This window comes from Megascapheus bottae, chromosome 32, assembly GCF_031878675.1.
Source record: "Megascapheus bottae isolate mThoBot1 chromosome 32, mThoBot2.hap1, whole genome shotgun sequence".
Lineage (NCBI taxonomy): Eukaryota > Metazoa > Chordata > Mammalia > Rodentia > Geomyidae > Megascapheus > Megascapheus bottae.
The window spans coordinates 7781481-7804365 of NC_143540.1; the positions used below are offsets into that span (position 1 = coordinate 7781481).

The 22885-nt window shown below is 44.7% G+C and overlaps 2 protein-coding genes across 2 annotated transcripts; one reads left to right on the plus strand and one right to left on the minus strand.

The window, feature by feature from the left end:
* The first annotated feature begins 4 nt into the window (after positions 1-4).
* Positions 5-3421, plus strand: C32H3orf62 (chromosome 32 C3orf62 homolog). Its single transcript, XM_090323690.1, has 3 exons — positions 5-477; positions 2065-2243; positions 2901-3421. Exons 1-3 carry the CDS (start codon positions 83-85, stop codon positions 3164-3166), a joined length of 840 nt encoding a protein of 279 aa, XP_090179816.1. The 5' UTR covers positions 5-82; the 3' UTR covers positions 3167-3421.
* A 4225-nt stretch (positions 3422-7646) lies between these two features.
* Iho1 (interactor of HORMAD1 1) lies at positions 7647-22586 on the minus strand. The gene is made up of 9 exons (XM_090323703.1): positions 22493-22586; positions 20944-21012; positions 19811-19985; positions 17362-17531; positions 14942-14990; positions 14679-14766; positions 12059-12162; positions 10828-11943; positions 7647-7813 (listed from the first exon to the last, which is right to left on the minus strand). The coding sequence occupies exons 2-8, from the start codon at positions 20997-20999 to the stop codon at positions 10834-10836; spliced, it is 1752 nt and encodes a 583-aa protein (XP_090179829.1). The 5' UTR covers positions 21000-21012; positions 22493-22586; the 3' UTR covers positions 7647-7813; positions 10828-10833.
* Positions 22587-22885: the final 299 nt, after the last annotated feature.

Consider the following 22885-nt stretch of genomic DNA (forward strand, 5'->3'; position numbering starts at 1 on the left):
AGGAGGAGGAGGAGGAAGGGCGGGGCGCTGGGGATGAGCCCGTCCAGCTGTCGCCTCTCCTAAGCCCCCCTCAGGAGCAGCCATGTCGGAGAAACTCCGAAGGTGCCGCAAGGAGCTGACGGCCGCCATCGACCGCGCCTTCGAGGGCGTCCGGCTGTCCCGGGAGGCCGCCGCCCCGCCCCGCGCCGAGCCTGACTCCGCCCCGCCGTCCTGCTCGCTGCCGCCCCTGCACCGGCTGCTGTGCCGCGGACCCCCGCCCGCCGCCTGCCCCGCCGCGGCCTCGGCCGCCGCCGCCCCGGGCGCCCCGGAGCACGGCGGGCCCGGGAACGCCAAGGCGCACGCCCTGGGCCCCAAAAGGAAGCCCCTGAGCAGCAAGGAGAACGTCCTCCTGCACTCGTCCTCCATGCTGGCGCCCTCCGAGAGACAGCTTTGGAGAGCCGCGGGGGACGGGGAGAGCTGGAGGAAAGAGAGTTTAAGGTGATTCGGAAGCCGCAGACCTTTTCCGAGCCTCCCCTGAGGGCTGTTTGGTGACTGAAACTAAGTCAGGCGCTCAGTGGTTTCACACCTCTCATCCTCGCTGCTCTGGAGGCTGAGATCCAAGGATCGCAGTTCAAAACCAGCCTGGGCAGAAAAGGCTTGTCTCCAGATAATCACACGCACACACAGGCACACACACACACACAAGGCTTGTCTCCAGATAATCACACGCACACACACGTCTTGTCTCCAGATAATCACACACAAACACGCACACACACACAGGCACACACACACACAAGGCTTGTCTCCAGATAATCACACGCACACACAGGCACACACACACACACAAGGCTTGTCTCCAGATAATCACACGCACACACAGGCACACTCACACACAAGGCTTGTCTCCAGATAATCACATGCACACACAGGCACACACAGGCACACACACACAAGGCTTGACTCCAGATAATCACACACACACACAGGCACACACACACACACAAGGCTTGTCTCCAGATAATCACACACACACACACACACGTCTTGTCTCCAGATAATCACACACACACACACACACACACACACACGTCTTGTCTCCAGATAATCACACACAAACACGCACACACACACAGGCACACACACACACAAGGCTTGTCTCCAGATAATCACACACATACACACACACACAGGCACACACACACACAAGGCTTGTCTCCAGATAATCACACACATACACACACACACAGGCACACACGCACACACACACAAGGCTTGTCTCCAGATAATCACATACACACACACGCACACAAAAGACAAGTGGAGCTATAGCCCCTGGGGCAGAGCTCTAGTCTTGAGCAGAAAAGGCCAAGGGATGCACACACATACACACACACACACACACACACACACACACACAGCTTTATTTTCCATACTGCAGAAACAGAAACCGTAAATCTGTCTTAACATGTTTGAACCGAACCTGAGAACGGAAGGCCCCCTGTCATATTCTTTGCCCACATTGGGAAAGTCTGAATCTGACGGAGCCCTTCTCCTTCACCCTAAATTCTTTTGGGTTGTTATCTGGTTACAACTCCCCTAGGCCTATCAAGTTGCCTCCCACTGTCTAATCCCTGAGTAGGAGCAGGGACAATCAATCACATAGGATGCAACTTCACAGCCCCACCATCTTGGCTGCCTGAAGACAGGGGAGGAGGTTACTTTAAGGCCCAGAGTGTGGCCTAGTGGTAGAATGCTCACCTAGCATGCATGAAGCCCCTGGGTCAATTCTTCAGTCCCACATACACAGAGAAATCTAGAAGTGGTGCTGTGGCTCAAGTGGCAGAGTGCTAGTCTTGAGCAAAAAGTGTCCAGGGACAGTGCCCAGGCCCTGAGTTCAAGCCCAGGACTGGCCAAATATATGTGTGTGTGTGTGTATGTGGCTCAATTCCACATGTATTTATATTGGTTATTCATAAGCACTAATGCAACCTGTGATAGCAATGAGTCACAATTGAGAAGTTTCTGATGATTCTCCAATGCAATGCATAAATGACCATCACAAGTAACATTTTTGTCTTTTAGATTATCTAACAATGAGTTCTCCAGTATTTTCTTGAAAGAGGATTTAATTCCTCACCTTTCCTCCCCCCGCCCCGTGCCTGGGGACTGCAGGAAAGATACAGAGAGAGATTTGAAAGTTGACTCAAACATGTTGCTCGGGTCTAGCCAAGAGGTCACTAAGGATCTGCTTGATATGATTGGTGAGTAGAAAGGGACCCGCCAGCCATCCTCTCCTTGGGAGGAGGGGTTCTTCACACACCCTGGAGTTACCAGATACATTAGGTAGGAGAAAAAAGAAACAGGGGAAGGAGTTTGGCCTAGTGGTTAAAGTGCTTGCCTAGCATGCATGAAGACCTGGGTTTGATTTCTCGGGACCATACATAGAAAACAGCCAGAAGTGGTGCTGAGGCTCAAGTGGTAGAGCTCTAGCCTTGAGAAAACCCAAAGATAGTGCCCAGGCCCTGAGTTCAAGTCCTAGGACTGGCAGGGGGAAAAAACTGGTAATCTATGGAGATCATGCATCAATCAGATCATTTCATGAATGAACATATGACCCTAGGATTTGGTCTGGGAATGTGGCTTAGTGATAGAGTGCTTACTTAGTATACATGAAGCCCCAGGTTTGATTCCTCAGTTACATATACACAGAAAAAGCTGGAAGGGGCGCTGTGGCTCCAGTGGTAGAGTGCTAGGCTTGAGAATGCTCAAAGACAGTGTATAGGCCCGAAGTTCAAGCCCCAGGACTGGCAAAAAAATCAAAATAAAACATAAAGATTCTAAGATTCAGTTCTTATACTTTGATCTGAAAAGTAATAGAACATGGGCAAAGAGTAAAGGTGACTATTCTTCTTTTTAAGACCATACAAGCATCCGAACTATTGAAGAACTTGCTGGAAAGCTAGAATTTGAAAATGAATTGAACCGTGTATGTGGTCGGTGCCAAGATTCACCTTTTAAGGAGGAAGCCTGGGCCCTGCTTGTGGATGAGAGCCCCCAAAAAGCCTCAGATGCTGTCCCTGGAAGCCTTAAACAGGCTTTTGATGACCAGAATATTATCGAGACTGTTCTAGACTTGGAAGAGGATTATAATTTAATGACCTCTTTTAAATACCACATTGACTAAGAAAACATTATTTCTGTTTTTATCCTTTATGGCAGTAGGCTACTAAAGTGTCTGTAGAGAGCAGCCTCGGTGATAAAAAGCCATGTTTTCCAAAGGATTACCATACCCTTTTATTGTTGTATCCCTTTTTGAGCTAAGAACCCAGTTTTTATATTGTTTAAATGTTCCTACACTATTTATTTTTTTGGATTTAACATTTTGAAAGTGTTTTTTTTTAAATTAATGTTTAATACAACTAGTGTCTAAAGGAGTATACATTGTGCCTCTGTGATGTCTCTTGGTATTCTTTTACATGGATTCCTGAAAAAAAAAGAAAAAAGTATGAGGGACATATGAGGATTGGTTTTGTGCACCTTCTGGGAGCAGAAAATCCTCTGCCAGCTCAACTCCCATAGAAACTGAGTCAAGCCGGGCACTGGTGGCTCACGCCTGTCATCCTAGCTTCTCAGAGGGCTGAGATCTGAGGATCAAGGCCACACCCAGCCCAGGCATGAAAGTCCATGAGTCTCACCTCCAGTTAACTACCAGAAAGCCAGTAGTAGAGTTGTGGCTCAAATGGTAGAGCACCTATCCTTTAAATGAAAAGCTAAGGTACAGTGAGTGGCCAGGTTCTGAGATCAAGCACCAGCAGAATTAACACTGGCTCAAGTGGGAGAGCTCAGGGACAGCACCCTGGCCCAAAGTTCAAGCTCCACAACCAAAAGAAGAAACAGTGAAACAGAAGCCAGGCTTAGGTCTTCTATACTTCCACGCCATCTTGCACATAAGGGTTCCCTTGAATCTGACCTCATTTCTAGATTTCCTTCCCCTCAATTTCCCCATCTCTGCCCTGCCTAGGCTCAAAGGCCTCTGCAGGGGCTTCCTACTTAGATGGGAGTTGTTGGCAGGATGCTGGCCCCTGCTATTTAGGGTATCTCCATGACGCCCCATACACCACTTCTTTACAGGGACACCTGGGCCCCCCCAGAGAGGAGGAAGAAATGACAAGGGCCATCTTCATACCTGAACTTCACCCATCTCACGACAAATCTGACAACCCTTGGTGTTTCCCATAGCAATAACCTTGCTGAGCCAAGACAGCTGTGAGGCTTGAACTCAGGGCCTGAGCACTGTCCCTGAATGCTTTGGCTCAAGGCTAGCACTTTGCCACTTAGACGCACAGCATCATTTCTGGTTTTCTCCTGATTCATTGGAAATGAGTTCTCACAGACTTTCCTACCTCGGCTGGTTTTGAACCATGATCTTCAGATCTCAGCCTCCTGAATAGCTGAGCCACCAGTTATTCAACTGGCACGAGCCACCAGTGCCCTTTACCAAGTATCTACCCAGACCTCCCTATCCCTGTTTCTGGGGACAAGGATAGTGTCAGAGTCTTTAACAAGGTGACCCTGACCAAGGGGAATTCCCTTCCTTCAGGTTGTTATTGAGTCTCACAGAGCAGTTTTCCAGGAGCTCAGTTCACTGGTCTAGGTCAAGCCCCTTCCCAGATTAGAAGTAGCAGATGGGCCCTGGGTCCTTGCCTTCCTGTTAACATCTACTATGTTTGCAACTCTGGTTTCCAGAAGTAACCCAAGGAAACCTCCCTGCTTTTGTCATTTGCATTCACAGATGTGTGCTCCTCTTAGGAAGGAGGGGTGTGGGGAGAGGAAAGAGGAGCCTTGAAGAGAGAATTTTAACAAAAGCTTCTTCCAGTTCTCAGGAGCTGGGGACCAAAAGACTCTCAGGGATCCATGACAGTTGACCTTGGTCATGTCTGAGGCACTTTCTAAAATGTTTGACGTCATTTGATTCTCTCCCCCACAATTCATCTTGGCAAGCCAAACAATCACTGAATTGTTTCCGTGGAAACTCCAAACTGCAATTTGGATTACTGGAATCAAAATAGAAACAAGGCAGAGTCAAGAATAAATAGGAACTCTGGAACCTGCGAAGTTGCACACTGCAAATTCAAATCACAGCATAAGACATTTGAGAAGCTGAGCCCATCCACCCCTGTGAGGAGAGGTTTTCAGGTATAGGAATCCAGGATTTATGGCAAAGCCATGGCTTTATAAGCAAACTGTTTTGTTTTGTTTTTTGGCACTACTTTAGACAGGACCCTGGTCTATGTAGAGGAAAAATACCTCAAGCAGGCTTTTGGAGAGGAAGGTGGGGGAAAGGACAGGAACAAGGTGAGATGGATGGAAGGGACAGTGAAGCAGAGCCAATAATTCGAAAGGGATAATTCAAGAAGTATGGTCCAGGGCTAGGGACATGGCTCAAATGGTAAAATGCTATCCTAAGATCATGGATTAATTTCCAATCTAAAACAAAAGCCCCAAACCGAAAGGGCATGGCTGAGATAGGAAGCACTGCCCTCAGTTCAACCAGATTGGTAGTGTTCATCATACTTCTAAGTGTGGTTGCCTGTCTAGCCATATGGATCTGGTACTAGAATAAGAATTTTTTCTTTTTTCTTGCCAATTCTGGGGCTTGAACTCGGGGCCTGGTCACTATCCTTGTGGTTTCTCAAGGCTAGGGCTCTACCACTGGAGCCATAGCACCACTTGTGGCTTTTTCTATGTATGTGGTACTGAGGAGGCAATAATGCCATCTTACCATAGGTGGAGTTGTCAGTTGTAAATGTTCAAGGAAGACTGAAGAGGAGGATTTGCAAAAGAGACCTAATTTGGGCCTATTTCTCTCCTAAAATTTCCAGGCCAGGGGCTTTATCTCAAACCAGAATGGTATTACTCTGATGAGCCAGATAATAGGTCAAATGGTTAATATGGTAACAAAAACCAGTGAACGATCTCTGAAAAACGAGAGACCTAGGAAAGGCAGCGTACCCTGATCGTTGATGATTATGAAAAGGCTCTGTCACCCCAAGACCATTTGAGGTTCTGGAAATTTCCTTTCTTCTTAATGTGGAAGAACATTAATATTTTAGGTTCCAACTAAATATTTACGGAAGGAACAAAGTTTTACTCAGGAAATCTATTTGACAATGGATCTCGGCCCTATTGTGGAAGCACACTGTGTCCCCAGGCTGTCTCAAAAATGCATAATTAGGGGCCAGGAGTTTGGCCTAGTGGTTAAAGTGCTTGCCTAGCATGCATGAAGACCCGGGTTTGATTCCTTGGTACCACATATATAGATAAAAGCCAGAAGTGGTGCTGAGGTTCAAGTGGTAGAGCTCTAGCCTTGAGAAAGTCCAAGGACAGTGCTCAGGCCCTGAGCTCAAGCCCAGGACTGGCAAAAAAAAAAAAAAAAAAAAAAAAAGAATTCACGATTAGGGGGCCAAGAGTGTAGCCTAGTGGTAGAAGCCCTGGGTTTGATTCCTGGTTACCACATACTCAGAAAAAGCTGGAAGTGGTGCTATGGCTCAAGTGGCAGAGAGCACTAGACTTAAGCAAAAAGTGTTCAAGGACAGTGCCCAGGCCCCAAGTTCAAGCTCCAGGACTGGCAAAAAAAAAAAAAGAATTCATGAGTAGGACTGGAAATGTGGTTTAGTGGTAGAGTACTTGCCTAGCATGCATGAAGCCCTCGGTTCGAGTCTTCAGTACCACATACACAGCAAAAGCCACAAGTGGTGCTATGTCTCAAGTAGTAGAGTGCTAGCCTTGAGCTGAAGAGCTCAGGGGCAGCACCCTGGTTCAGGATTCCAGCCCCATGATTTCAGATAGTGTGAGGCAAAAATGGGGAAAGGGAATTGGTGGTTAAGTAAGCTGAGGGGGGAGGTCAAGGAGGGTGACATTTAAATTGATATAGCAATGCCAGACAATGAGATGCATCATCAGCTTCGTTTCCATCCTAGGATGTAGCTAGAGTTGTAACAGAGGGAGGAGCCCTTGCTGGGAGGCTCTCCAGCTCCCCACCACAGACCTCCCACCATGTCCGCCCCTACAGAGCTACATACAGCATCTGAGGAGCCAAAAACGTTAGGTGCTCCAGTGCTGTGTCACGCTCACCAAGACTGGCAGGAACATGGGAGTTAATTAAGAAAAAAAAAAAAGAGCCTAAGAAAATAAATAGAATATCCTTTTTTGATGATTGACAAAGACAAGCAGTGTAATTTTAATTAACTTAGTCTTGTTAGGAGATAAGGTTACGTACTACAAAAAATGCTCAACTCATGGAACACTGTATCATGCTGAACTTTGACTTTATTGCACAAAGGAAATTCTTCGGAGAAATAAAACATGTGCTATTACAGAAGAATCAAAGAACAGAGGATCTTTCAAGAAGAATGTTACAGTCATAACAGGATTCTCTTAACAAGGTCCAACTTGGAGTTAAACTAAACATTAAACTATGCAATATAAACTAATAAAACAATTCCAGATACAAGCCTCTGGTCTTTCAGCATCATGGTAACAGCTCCATAGACATCTGCAGTCAGTCTGGGAAGAGCTAGAAGAAATGCTTTGTGTGGCTGGGCTCCTTTTTCCTATATCTTCTGTGTACAAGCAATAAAACTAGTAGGCAGCAAAATAAAATAAAATAAACAGTAGGCCATGCAATGGTATCCGCAGAGGGCAGGATGAAAAGACAGACAATGAGATGCAGCCAATGAGCAGAAGAAGCCATGGCAATCTGAAGCAGAGCCCAGATCTGAATTTTTTCCTTGTGATGGCCCGTGGCTCCCAGCCTGAAGAGGTCTTTGATCTGGAAATGAGAGTGAAAGCAGTTTAGACTAATGTCCAGCATACCTGCCAAGGTTCTCCAAAAGTAAAGAAGAAGAAATCAAGAACTATTGCTTTATACAATAGTCTAAGTGGCCCCAGTGTCATTTACTGTACTCAGAAATGGGAAAATCCTAAAAACTATTCATCCCATGAAGATTTTAAAGTGTTAAAATTCTTTGTCTGTCTGTCTCTTTCTCTCACTTTCTCTATCCCACAATAGTCTTTTTTTTTTTTGCCAGTCTTGGGGCATGCACAGGGCCTGGGCATTGTCCTTGAGTTTCTTTTGCTTAAGGCTAACATTCTGACACTTGAGCCACAGCACCACTTCTGTGGTACCGAGGAATCAAACCTAGGGCTTCATGCATGCTCAGCAAGCACTCTACCACTAAGCCACATTCCCTGCCTCCCTGGTCTTGAACTTGCAGTTCTTCTACCTCAACACCTTGTAAAGTCTTGAGATTACATGTATGTACCATGACCATGTTTGGCTAAAATTTTCACTTTCATATAACATAGTAAAAAAAAATTTCTTTGCAATACTAGGGTTTGAACTCAGGGCTTCTTACTTGTAGGCAAGCAACTGACTGCTTCAGCTACACTTCCAATAGAATTTTTTTTTTTTGCCAGTCCTGGGCTTGAGCTCAGGGCCTGAGCACTGTCCTTGGATTTTTCTCAAGGCTAGAGCTCTACCACTTGAGCCTCAGCACCACTTCCAGCTTTTTTCTATGTATGTGGTACCGAGGAATCGAACCCAGGTCTTCATGCATGCTAGGCAAGCACTTTAGCCACTAGGCCAAACTCCCGGCCCCTCCAATAGAATTTTGTGTAGGGACTGGGAGTTTGGCCTAGTGGTAGAGTGCTTGCCTAGCATGCACGAAGACCCAGGTTTCATTCCTCGGTACCACATACATAGAAAAAAGCTGGAAGTGGTGCTGTGGCTCAAGTGGTAGAGCTCTAGCCTTGAGAAAGTCCAAGGTCAGGGCTCAGACCCTGAGCTCAAGCCCAGGACTGGCAAAAAAAAAAAAAAAAACCAAAAAACAAAAAAACATCTTGTGGGCCAGGAGGGTAGCCTAGTAGTAGAGTACTTGCCTAGCACGCATGAAGCCCTGGGTTTAATTCCTCAGCTCCCCCCTCCCCCCGGAAAAAAAAAAAAAGCTGGAAGTGATGCTGTGGCTCAAGTGGTAGAATGTTGACTTAAACAAAAAAAAGCTTAGGCATAGCACCCAGACCTTGAATTCAAGTCCCACAACTGACCCTCCACCCCAAAAAAGGAAAAATCAATGTTTTGTATAAGCTGCTACTTCCATGGAAATACTACAGAGCTTACAAAAACTATTGTTTTAAATAGTTGAAAAATAAAATAAAACATCCACGAAGAAAAAGTGGACTCATGTGGCTTAGTTGCAGTGAGGCTTCAAACAGTTATTTAGTGTATGTCACCTCTCTCACTGGAAGCTTTAGCATTCTTTCTCTGATCAGAAGATCAATTTAGCTGAGTTTGGTGGCATCCATTTGCAATCTTAGCACTCTGCTGGCTGAGATAGAATTGCAAGTTCAACACCAATCTAGGTTACATACCCAGACTTCATCTCAGTTTAAAAAAAAAAAAAGTGGGTGTGGTGGCACATGCCTGTAATCCTAGCTACTCTGGAGGCTGAGATCTGAGGATCGAGGTTCAAAGCCGGCCCAGGCACAAAAGAACCTGAGACTCATCTCCAATTAACCTCTAGAAAATGGGAAGTGGGGCTTAGCTCAAGGGTAGGGCAGTAGCCTTGAGCTGAAAAGCTCAGGGACAGTGCCTAGGCCAGCTCAAGCTCCATGACCTAAAAAAAAAAAAAAAGACTGATAGTGTATCCTATAACAGACACATTTATCAAGAATTGCAAACTTGTTGGCAGCAGAACTGGATAAATACATGAAAAAAAATCCCAAGGCCCAAAAACATATTGATCATTTTGCAGGGAATATTCTAAAGACCAAAAATCTTGTGCTTATCATAGCAACACTTCCATGAGAGTGCTTCTGGTTCAAAATATTCCATAAAGAAGCCAACTATACTTTTACCAAGCTACACTCACCTTCCCCATATCCCACCACCACTTACTACCTCATTCTTATCACCAGCACTCCCACACATCTCATTTTAATAAATAAAGATAAAGGGCAGGGAGCATGGCCTAGCGGTAGACTGCTCGCTTAGCATGCACAAAGCCCTGGTTCAATTCCTCAGTACCACCATATACAGAAAAAGCTGGAAGTGGTGCTGTGGCTCAAGTGGTAGAGTACTAGCCTTGAGAAAGCCCGAGAACAGTGTCCAGGGCCTGAGTTCCAGCCCCAGGACTGTCAAAAGGAAAAAAAGTAGATAAAATTGTTCCATATGCCCTGTTATGGGCCCCCCCAATGCTCACTGACCTCACTCAAGCACCCCAAGCAAGCTTCAGAAACGTTTTGCTATTGGCCTATCCAAATGTTCTACAATTTTTCTTTCTAGGTGACATTTAAAAAAAAAACGGGGGGGGGGGGGGAAAGAGTTTGGCCTAGTGGTAGAGTGCTTGCCCAGCATGCATGAAGACCGGGTTCAAGTCTTCAAGTACCATATACATAGACAAAAACTAGAAGTGGTGCTGTGGCTCAAGTGATAGAGCTCTAGCCTTGAGAAAGCCCAAAGACAGTGCTTAGACTATGAGTTCAAGCCCTGGGACTGACAAAAATAAATCAGCTGGGCACTGGTGGCTCTTACCTGTAATTCTAGCCACTCGGAAGGCTGAGATCTGAAGATCACAGTTCAAAGACAGTCTAAGCACCAAAGTCCATAAGACTCTTATCTCCAATGAACCAGCAAAAAATCAGAAGTGGCACTGTGGCTCAAAGTGGTAGAGTGCTAACTTTGAGCTGAAGAGCTCAGGAATAGCACCCAGGCCCAGAGCTCAAGCCCCATGATCGACCCTCCCCTCCCCTCAAACCCGCCCCCCCCCCTGCAAAAAAAAAAATCACCTGAATTCACTGTGGATTGTCATTGTCGTCACTGCTATCAAGACCAAGGTCACGGAGCAAAGTTCTCTTTTTCTTCTTACTCAGAGGAGGAGGAGAGGGATCTGGATTTCTATCACTAAGGCTATTAAACCAGCCAATCTGGTGGTCCTCCAGGGAACTGCTGAAAAGTAGCTCCATGTCCTGAGAAGCATGGCTAGTGGATCGAGTTGCTCTTGCTCTCTCATCTTCATTAAATGGTCCTCTTAGATCATAGCAAACTGCTTTTGGGAATCTTCTGAAACTCTGGCGTAAAGGTTGAGCTTGGGGTTCCTGCTGCCCTCTGGGGAGCCCTTGGGGACTAGAAACTGGAGACTGGTGCTTAGAATCACTTGGGTTTTTTTCTTGCTTCCTAACTGGACGCCTAACTCGGCGAGCTTTCCTGGGCTTCTTGCCTTTCTTCCTTCTTCCTATCATCCTACCTTTCTGTTCAGTTGCTAACTGTTCACCTGGGTCACAAGACAACATATTCTGGGCTTGATCCTCTGTGCTAGCATTCTTCGCGCTGGTTGTAACATCCTTGGAGAAGAGCTGTGAGGTTCCTTCGGAAACCAGGGCTCTGTCTTCACAAATCTTGTAGCCTGGGACGCCAGAGATTTGGTTCTTGGGACTCATTTTATCATCAGCCTGATTCCTATAGTCATTCGGTGATCTCTTGTTCTTCATATGCCCATTTCCTTCACGGGACTCAACTGCTGGCAGCACACCATCTTCTTGGAGAGCATTAGTCTTTGCTCCCTCATCCCAAACACCTAATTCCCCAGGCCTCAAGGAACCCATACTGGTTTTTCCTGAAGTAGGTAAGGTCTGAGCTTGCCAAGACATCAGATCCTGAGAGATCTGTGTTTCTTTCCTGCTGAAATCAAGGCTCTGGGACAGAGGTGAGGTCTGAGAAATGACATCTTTCACATTCCTAGGTTCTTGAAGTGCGGAGATCCAGTCTTTTAGTTCATGTACAACACATGGCACATTCACCTGGCTTAGCTGCTCAGAAAGCTGCTGGAGATCCTTACTTTGCTGGACAATGACAACTTCAAGGTGCTTTATGATAGCCTTCACCTCTGCAAAGTCTTCTTGTCTCTAGAGAAAGACAGTAAGAAAGAGAAGAATAATGAACAATGCAAGTCAGAAGGCATAATAGTTTGTGAGAATATGGGGCTGGGACTGTGGCCTAGTGCTTGGAGAATCTACTCACATTTTGGATTTTCTTCTGAATCTCAAGGATGGCCTGATCTCTGTTACCTTTGTCTTGTACTGACTCACACATCAGGTTCTTCTGGACCCGTGTAGTATCATGTACTAAATATGAAAGAATGACAATTTACTTTGTGAGGACTGTGGTATGCCACAGCTGCCTAGACCACAGCACTGAGAAGGGAAAAACTAGATTCTAGACTGATCCATTTGACTTTTTTCTGCTGACACTTATGACTACTCTAGCATCCCTTAGCACAGTGGTTTTTCCAGTGTTTTTACTCTTCCTTCTTTAGACCACCTTGACCAATGGGACTAGGAATGTGGCTTAGTGGTAGAGGGCTTGCCTAGCATGCATGATGCCCTGGGTTCAATCCCTCAGTACTGTATACACAGAAAAATCTGGAACTGTCGCTGTGGCTCAAGGGGTAGAGTGCTAACCTTGTTCTAAAGAAGCTCGGGGACAATGCCCAGTCCCTGAGTTCAAGCCCTGGGATTCCCAGAAACAACAACAACAAAACAGCAAAACATCAACAAAAACAGAATGGCTTGGTCACCAGACTGTGGGACTTCTGAAAAGTAGTGGAACTTTCAGGAGGAGGAGCCTCGTAGAGAGAAATGAGGTCATTGGGGCTGTACCCTTACACGCATAGAATATCTGGACATTTTCTTGTGTCTGGTTCTTAGCCACCATTAAGTGAACAGGGCACCTCTGCTGCATGTTTGCACCACGATGTACTACTATGCCCCAGGCCCAAAGCAACAAGGCCAAGTGACCAGAACCTGAAACCTTTAAAACTGGAGCCCAGAAAGAACTTTCCCTTCTTTTTTTATTTTATTTTTTTCAGTTGTAGGGCTTGAACTCCAGGCCTCGGTGCTGTCCCTGTGCTTCTTTTGCTCAAGGTTAGCACTCTACCACTTGAAACCATGATGCCACTTCTGGCTTTTAGGTGTGGTTAATTAGCGATAAGAGTCTCTCAAGGAGAGCCGGGCACAGGGCACAGTGGCTCACGCCTGTCATCCTAGCTATACAGGAGCTAGGCTGAGATCTGAGGATCAAGGTTCAAAGCCAGCCAAGGCACTAAAGAACTTGAGACTCTTATCTCCAATTAATCACTAGAAAAGGGGAAGTGGGGCTATCACTCAATGGGTAAGGCTTGAGCTGAAGAGCTCAAGGACAGCACCCAGGACCAGAGTTCAAAGCTCCACAACCCACCAAAAGAAAAAAAAAAAAAAGAGTCACACAAAGATGTTTCTGCCTGGGCTGGCTTTGAACCAAGATCCTCAGATCTAAGCCTCCTGAGTAGCTAGAATTCTAGGCAGGAACCATTAACAACCAGCTTTCTCAAGCCTAGCATTCTAGCATTTGAGCCATAACACTACTTCTGTTTTTTTTTTTTTTCTGTATATGTGGTACCAAGGACTCATGCTAGGCATGCACTCTACTACTAGGCCACACTCCTGGCCCTGAACTTTCCTTCTTATAAGGTGATTATTCCAGGTAGTTTGCTATAACACAGAATACTTATCACTTAGCTATACTATCACATTATACATCTGCCATTTGCTTTTGCTCTAAGCCTGGCTATTCCTTGTATGAGTAATACTCTTGATGTCCAGAACCAGTTTTCAAACAGATGCACAGTTGCCCTGTGTGTGGGATACTCCAGTTGGAAGCCAGCAGACAGACATATAGTGTTTCTTTGCAGACAGATGGGGATTAATTTCTAAATCACACAAAGGCATCAATTTTGGTAAATCATGAGCAATTCATCCCATGGCATTTGAATAAGTCGAATTCAATTTGTTTGAAAGGAAAAATAAACACACAGACAAATGCAAACAAGTACAGATGCATGTTCATCAGCTTTCTATTTTGTTTAGAGACTAGTGGTTCTAGAGAGGCATCTGCCTGAAGACAATTGTGTGCTGACTGTCTTCAATTTAGAAGGGCCAGGGAGATGGGTCCATCTACATGAAAATCAATTGGTGGAGCAGGGTATTTTGCAAACCACAAAGTATAACATTGAGAATGGCTCTGTCATTTGCTATGAAAAAAAGCTCTTATTGAAACCAAGGCAGCAAGAACTGTGGTGACTGGTAATATATAACTCCTAAAGGGACAGTTTCTATAGAAAACACAAAAGCAATACATTTGGAAGGCTGTGGCTACACTTTAGTCAGTGAGAGATGGGATTTAAGTGATTTTTTTTTTGTTTTGTTTTGATTTGTTTGGTCTGGCATGGGGCTTGAACTTAAGGTCTGGGCCTGAGCCTCTTTGTGCTCAAAGCTAGCACTCTACCACTTGAGCCACAGCCCCATTTCTGGTTTTTGAGTGGTTAATTGGAGATAAAAGTCTCAGGGGACATTTTTGCTCAGGCTGGCTTCAAACTGTGATCCTCAGATCTGTTTCCTGAATAGCTAGCATTACAGGAATGAGCCACAGGCACATGACTTCCAACTGTTCTTATAGAGAGTAATGTTACCCACGGCATAACTCATCCTCTCAGGGAAACAGTATATGGAACCACATTCTGGTAACCTGGGCAGGCTGAAGAGTTCAAATTCACTAATCACCAATGCCCTCCACTGATAATCTCAAAGACAAGGAAACAACTCACATGTATTGGTCATATTCTTCAAAGACTCCAAAAGAGTTTGGCTTCTTGAATGCAGATGTTCCTCAGACTGCTCTACAGATGTCTGCAACTAAGAAATCCAAAATGTAGAAATTATTTTCAGATGTTGACATATTTAACTGATTGGAAATATTATCATTTAATTGTAAAAATGGTATGCAAAATGTTGCTATTCTACATGAACCAACGCTAATATGTCCTAAGATGTAAGCTGTTTTAGTTCCTTGAAATGTATCTATACTTACACGATGAATACTTTCTCCAACTTGGGTAATAAGGGCATACAGTGTCTCACTAGAATAAGAGAAAAATATTGTGAAATATTGCAATAAGGTATAACAGAATTGATGGAAAGGGCAGTCCATTTTCTTTCCTTCTTCCCTTGCTTTCCTTTCTTTCCCTCTTCATCTCTCTTTTTCTTCTTATTACTTTTTTTTTTTTTTTGCCAGTCCTAAGGCATGAACTCAGGGCATGGGCTTTATCCCTGAGCTTCCTGTGCTCAAGACTAGTTAGTGCTCTGCCACTTGAGCCACAGCATCATTTTGGCCTTTTTTTTTTTTTTTTTTTTGGGGGGGGTCATGGGACTTGAACTCTGCCTGGGCTTTGTCCCTGTGCTCTTCAGCTCAAGACTACCGCTTACCCTTGAGCCAAGCCCCACTTCCCAGTTTTCTAGGACTTAATTGAGATAAGAGTCTCACCTTCTTTAGTGCCTTAGTGCCAGGGCTGGCTTTGAACTCTGATCCTCAGATCTCAGCCTCCAGAGTAGCTGGGATTACAGGCGTGAGCCACCTCGCCCTGTTACTTTGGCTTTTTCTGAGTAGTTTACTGGAAATAAGTCTTACAGACTTTCCTGCCCAGTCTGGCTTTGAACAGAGAACTCACTCAGATCTCAGCGACCTGATTACAGGTATGAGCCACTGATACCCAGCTACTAGCTCCACCCCCCTTCTTTCCTGCCTGCCTTCCTTCCTTCTTTTCTTTTCTTTTTTTCTTTCTTTCCTTCTTTCTTTCACTTTCATTTCTTACCTTTCAGTGTCCATGGGGTACTGGCTCCAAGACTTTGGAGGTTCATCTTACAGTCTACATAGTCATTTCTTTTTTTAAAAAAAATTTATTGTAAAGGTGATTCATAGAGGAGTTACAGGTAAATAAGTAATGAGCATATTTCTATTCAAACAGTGTTTCCCCTCCCTTATTTTCTCCCATTCTCCTCCTGCATTTCTATATTAATTATAATATCTAATACAATGTAAGTACTAGGTAAATAGTTATTATATTGTCTAGGAAAAAAATGACAAGGGCTGGGAATGTGACTTAGTTGTAGAGTGCTTGCCAAGCATTCATGAAGCCCTGGGTTCCAATCCTCAGTACTACATAAACAGAGAGAGCCAAAGTGGCCCGTGTTAGCTTTGAGCAAAAGCAGTTCAGGGACAGTGCCCAGGCCCAGAGTTCAAGCCCCAGGATCGTCAATAACAACAAAAATAATAATAGCAAGAAAAGGTTTGTTCATGTTGGTTGCAAATAAAATTAAGTCATAGTTGTTGAATCCACAGATGTAGAATCCATAGATTTAAAGAGATGATAGTAAAAAAAAAAAAAAAAAAAAAACTGCCCAGATTGGCCTAGTGGTAGAGTGCTTGCCTAGCATGCACGAATACCCAGGTTCAATTCCTCAGTACCACATACATAGAAAAAAGCTAGAAGAGGTGCTGAGGCTCAAGTGGTAGAGCTCTATCCTTGAGAAAGTCCAAGCACATTGCTCAGACCCTGAGCTCAAGCCCAGGTCTGGCAAAAAAAATTGAAAGACACAGGTTTATAAATTTACAGGAACTATGCAATGGCATTATGACATGCCAAATCAAAGCATAGTACTGTAAAATTTCAAAACTAAACAGATGATTAGAACATATGTGACACATACAAGGTTATGAACCAGAATGGCACCAGACCTCTTAAAAATAATGTTGATCCAATGGAAAAATGTCTTAGAATTTTTTTGGGGGGGGTTGTGACTGATACTCCAACTCAGTATCTGATGCTTTTGGTTTTTGGCTAGCACTCTACCAACTGAGCTACGCCTTCAACACCAAGCCTTAGAGCTTTTGAAAATATTCTAGTCTGGAACTCCATATGCAACTTAATTTGTAATAAAGTAGGAAGGGAAAGTGAAAAATTTCAGGTATTCAAGTACTCAGAAAAATAGTTTAGATCTGATGCAACTGTTCTCAGGGAATTTCTGGAGAATATGTTCCACTGAATTCAAGGACCAAATCAAGAGAGTTGATAATATAGGATTCAAGTAACAGAGAATCTAACCTGGGAAATAGGAGAAATATCCAGGGTGATGATAAAAACATGATTCTCTTTATTTGGCTTATAGAGGTAAATAGCTGAAACTGATATGTAGAATGCAGAATCTGGAGTCTGTGGTCTCAAATTCCAATTTCATTCTTTCCTGGTTCTTTAGTATGCAAGCACAGGCATATCTTGCATATGTGTGTGTATACATATATCTAGATCTATATCCACATGTATATGTATGTATACCTACATGCACATATAATGACTATACATGTACTATGCTGAAATTAAATTATTTGATTTACATTTCATTTTGTATCCCTCAGAGAACATGAGCTATCATCTGCTTGAAAGATTTGCATACCTGTCAGATTTGTCTGTTGCCCATTTCTTTTTCTCTTCAAACTGTCTCAAAAGGCCTTTTGGTTTGACTACTGGCAAAGGAAGAGAAAAGGTTGAAGAGCCTTCATCCTTTGTATCATCTTTAAACAACTGAGGTTTTGTCTGGTACTTTGTGAAAATGCTAGGCTCATTCTGCTAAATAAAGAAAAAAATATAAATGTATGTTAGCATTCCACACATAAAATATTCATTACATATGTAGACTATAGAATTACATATAAGGACAAACCACACTGTTAAGAACAATATAATATGTAAGTTTCAGCCAGATACCAATGGCCAGACACTAAGGAGGGTAAGATCTGAGGATCCGGGTTCAAAGTCAGCTTAAGAAGATAAATCTGAGAGACTCTTATTTCCAATTAACCACCAAAAACCTGAAAACAGAAGTGTGATTCAAGAGGCTGAGCACAAGCCTTCGGTGAAAAACCTAAGCAAGAGTGTAAGGTCTTGAGTCCAGGCCCCATCACTTTACACACACACAATGTTTAGGGTTTTTCTTTTATTTTTGTCTTATTTACTGCTTTTAGTGTTACTGGGATTTGAACTCCTGGTACTGTACTTGCTATCCAGGCACTCTATCATTGAGCCACACCCCTAGCTCTGTTTGCCTCAGTTATTTTTTATTTATTTATTTATTTTTGCCAGTCCTGGGGCTTGAACTCAGGGTCTGGGTACTGTCCTTGGCTTTCTCAAGGCTAGCACTCTACCACTTGAGCCAAAGCACCACTTCTGGCATTTTCTGTGTAAGTGATACTGAGGAACCAAACCTAGAGCTTTGTGCATGCTAGACAAACACTCTACCACTAAGCCACACTCCCAGTCACTATTATTATTATTATTATTGTCAGTCCTGGGCTTGAGCTCAGGGTCTGAGCACTGTCCTTGGACTTTCTCAAGGCTAGAGCTCTACCACTTGAGCCTCAGCACCATTTCTAGCTTTTTCTATGTATGTGGTACTGAGGAATCAAGCCCGGGTCTTCATGCGTGCTAGGCAAGCACTCTCTACCACTAGGCCAAACTCCGGCCCCCTATTTTTTTTAATAGGGTCTCCCACTAATAAGCAGGCCAGCATGAACTGTTGGTGGTTCTCTTCTTTATAATGGGATGATAGGCTTGTGCCACTACATCCAGCTTTTTTATTGCTTTTGGTTTAGCTAATTTTATGTTTTGGCTGGGCTTAAGCAGGGATCCTCTTGATCTCTTCCTCTTATGTAGCTAAGAATATAGGCATAAGACATTGCCTGCTTTCATTTTTTTTTTTGTCAGTCCTGGGCTTGAGCTCAGGGACTGAGCTCTGTCCTTGGGATTTCTCAAGGCTAGAGCTCTACCACTTGAGCCTCAGCACCACTTCCGGCTTTTTCCTATGTATGTGGTATCGAGGAATCGAACCCGGGTCTTCATTCATGCTAGGCAAGCACTCAACCACTAGGCCAAACTCCTGGCCCCCCCTGCTTTCATTTTTTACAGTGATCAAAAAACCATAAGCTGAGCACAGTGGCTCATACCTGTAATCTTAGCCAGCTTGAGCCTGCCTGGGCATTGTCCCTAAGCTTTTTAGCTCAAGGCTACCACCCTACCCCTTGAACCACCGTACCACTTCCGGTTTTCTAGGGGTTAATTGGAGATAAGAGTCTCATGAACTTGAGAGCCCAGGCTGGCTTTGAACCCCGATCCTCAGATCTCAGCCTTCTGAGTAGCTATGATTACAGACCTGAGCCATCGTGCACACCTTGATAACAATTTTTGTACTGAAATACTTATTATACAATATTTGTTTCTTCCTAGAAGTAACCAAGAGACATACTAGCCTATGTTGTTTTGGTAATAGAAAAATTATAAATATGAATATTTGTTTCTTTTCAGAATACTAATTCAAAGAAGTGATCCACAAGCACAGCTACATTTATGACAGTAATCTTTAGAGATACACAATTCTAAATGTTACATGGAGGATATCAGTGGCTCACATCTACAATTCCCCAGCTATACAGGAGGCTGAGATCTGAGATTTCAGTTCAAAGCTAGCTTGGGTAGAAGGCTGTAGTTTTCTTATGTCAAGTTAGCCAGAAAAAAGCTGAAAGTGGAGGTGTGATTCAAGTGAAAGAGCAAAATGGGTACATTAAGAACATGAGTTCAAGGGACTAGGAATATGGCTTGGTGGTAGAATGCATGAAACCCTGGGATCAATTCCTCAGTACCACATAAACAACAACAACAAAAACTGGAAGTGGTGCTGTGGTTCAAAAGTAGCGAAGTGCTAGCCTTGAGCAAAAGAAGCTTAGGGACAGTACCCAAGCTTGAGTTCAAGACCCGGTACTGGCAAAAATTAAAAAAAAAAAGTTACAACAAAATGAGTCTTCTGGTCATAGGTTATTTCCATAAAGATTGTGAATACATGTGAGACTCACATCCATAGAATTCTGCTGAGTCTGTTTTGGATTTCTTAAGTGGGGACCCAAGTCCAAAGGTGCTGATATTGACTCTGAATTTTCTGGACAAAACTGAGATCCAAAGAGGAATTGGGAATCACTGAGAGCAGAACAATCAGTCTGATTATTATTCCGGTTAGAAGACTTAATGGTCCTGAAATTAAGAAAGAAAAATATATTAGGTAATTAAATACCTTACAAAAATAAAATAAAATAACTTCATTTAAAAATATCCTAGGAACAGTGCCAGTTTGTTCTGACCTCCAAATCCCCTGAATCTTACTAATATACCTATAAACAGTTACAAGGATATTCTGAACATCATTATTTTGATTTTTAACAACCCAGGAATAACCAATGGAAATTCAAAGAGAAAGGACTAATATTAATACCATTAGTCCTTGTCACAATATTCTGAGCTGGAGCAGAATTTTAGAAAACAAAATTCATCTGGGCTCCGGTGATTCATGCCTGAAATCCTAGCTACTGAGGAGGTGTATAGTGGTTGAGATGCAGTCTGGGCAGGAAAGTCCATGAGACTCATCTCCAGTGAACCACCAGAAAACCAGAAGTGGTGCTGTGGCTCAAAGTATAGAGTAATAGCCTTGAGCAAAAGCATTCAGGGACAGGGCCTAGGCCCTGGTTCAAAAAAATAAATCATTAAAGTTTTAGGGATTAAGAGACATTCTCATTTTCTTTCTCTCTCCCTCCCCCCTTCTATCTCTCTGTGTGTACTAGGACTTGCTTAGCTTTTTTTTCTACCCCCCAAGTCCTATGGCTTGAACTCAAGGCCTGGGCATTGTCTTTGAGCTTTTTCAAAGCTAGCACTCTATCACTCCAGCTACAGCACCACTTTCAGCTTTTTCTGTGTATGTGGTACCAAGGAGTCAAATCCAGGGCTTTGTGCATGCTAATCAAGGACTCTACCACAAGGCCACACTCCTACCTCTTACTTAGCTTTTCTACAAGGTTGGCAGAAGAAGTTACAGAGAAGGAAAAGAAAACATGTGATATTACTACTATTATATTTTAATAGGAAGAGACTCTTCTATGAAATCAATAAAATTTTATGACTTTCTTAAAATATTAGAGAATATAATCAGAAAACGTACCCAGAGCCTGAGGGAATACTCATCATCTCTTTTATATTCCAGACATTAAAATTCATATTATGATTTTCTCTATTAAAAAGAACAAAGATATATTAAGGTTAATATAGATAGGTTCTGCTGACTCATGCTTGTAATCTAGCTACACAGGAAGCTGAGATCTAAGAATTGTGATTCAAGCCGCTTCTGGTGCTAGAACTATGGGCCTAGACACTGTCCCTGAACTCTTCAACTCAAAGTTATTGCTCTACCCCTTTGAGCTACAGCACCAGTCCCGGTTTTCTGATGGTTCATTTTAGATAAAAGAGTTTCACAGTCTTTTATGCCCAAGGGAATCCTCAGATCTCAGCCTCTAGAGTAGCTAAAATTACAGATATAAACCTCAATGAGTATGTAGCTGGGATTTGAACTTGGGACTCTAGGCAAATGCTGTACCATTTTTAACTACCCACCCCAGCCCACATCATTCACTGACTCTTCAGACCTACAATCCCAAGAATATGAGGAAAAACTTCTATCTGGCTAAGCGCCCTGTAACTCTAGTACCCAGAAAGCTGAAATAGGGAGAATGATGGTTTGAAGATGACTGTGGGATTTTTTTTTTTTGGTCGGTCGTGGGTCTTGAATTCTGGGCCTGGGCATTGTTCCTGAGCTCTTCAGCTCAAGGTGAGCACTCTATCACTTGAGCCACAGTGCCACTTCCAGTTTTCTGGCTGTTTATTGGAGATAAAAGTCTCAAGGTGGGGCCGGGAGTTTGGCCTAATGCATGCTTGCCTAGCATGCATGAAAACCTGGGTTCGATTCCTCGGTACCACATACATAGAAAAAAAGCTGGAAGTGGAGCTGTGGCTCAAGTGGTGGAGCTCTGGCCTTGAGAAAAGGTCCATGGACAGTGCGCAGGCCCTGAGCTCAAGCCCCACAACTGGAAAAAAAAAAAAAGTCTCACGGGTGTGGCTTTGAACCGCGTTCCTCGGATCTCAGCCTCCTGAGTAGCTAGGATTATAGGGATATGCCACCGCGACCCCCCCCCCAGTCTGGGGCTTGAACTCAGGGCCCGGGCACCGTCCCTGAGCTTTCTCGAGGCTAGCGCTCTACCACTTAAACCACAACACCACTTCCCGCCTTTTCTGGGTATGTGGTACCGTGGAATGGAACCCAGGGCTTTCTAGCCACTAGGCCCCACTCCAGGCCCCTGTGGGACTCTTTCTCTCTGAGGAACCACCAAAATTCCACACGTGAGGCTGTGGCTCAAGGGGTAGAGCACAGGCCTTGAGCGAGGTGCGGGGGGGAGACGGACGCGCGCGCTAAGGGACAGCGCCCAGGTCCTGAGGTCAAGCCCCAGGGCTGGAAAACGAGAAACAAAAACACCTCTCCAAAAGTCCTGTCAGGGCCGGGCCGGCCACCCTCCCTAGATCACCTCGAGGCGACGAGGGGCCGCAATGCCTCCCCTCGAGAGCCCCGCGGGCCAGGGCTCTGGGAATTCCGTGCCCACCCTCACCGCCCAGTTCTTCTCCTCAAGCGCCTCCACCCCCTCCCTCTCCTCGGGTTCTACCTATCCTTCACCAAACCCTTGCGGTCCTCACGAGCTCCGGTAGCCAGAGCTACAGCACGCGAGCGAGCGAGCTTGCCAGCAGCCTCCCCTGCCGCCCCCGCCAACACAGGCTGTCTGAGCATGCGCGCCAGGAGGGGGGCGTGCCTCCAAGCTGCACTCCGGCCAATGAGGCATCGACTTCATCCCCAGGCCCCGCCCCCGCAGCCCCACGTGACGAACGGCGCGTTAACGGTCCACGCCAGCCCCGCCTCTCCCCCCACGCGCTTATCTCGTGACCGCCGCCGCCGGGTCGACGGTACCTCAGGGGATTCGGACCCCGGCCTCGACTGCCCAGCCCTGACCCCTCCCCACCCCCACCCCCACACTGGTCACCTGACCGCTCTTCCCAGGCTT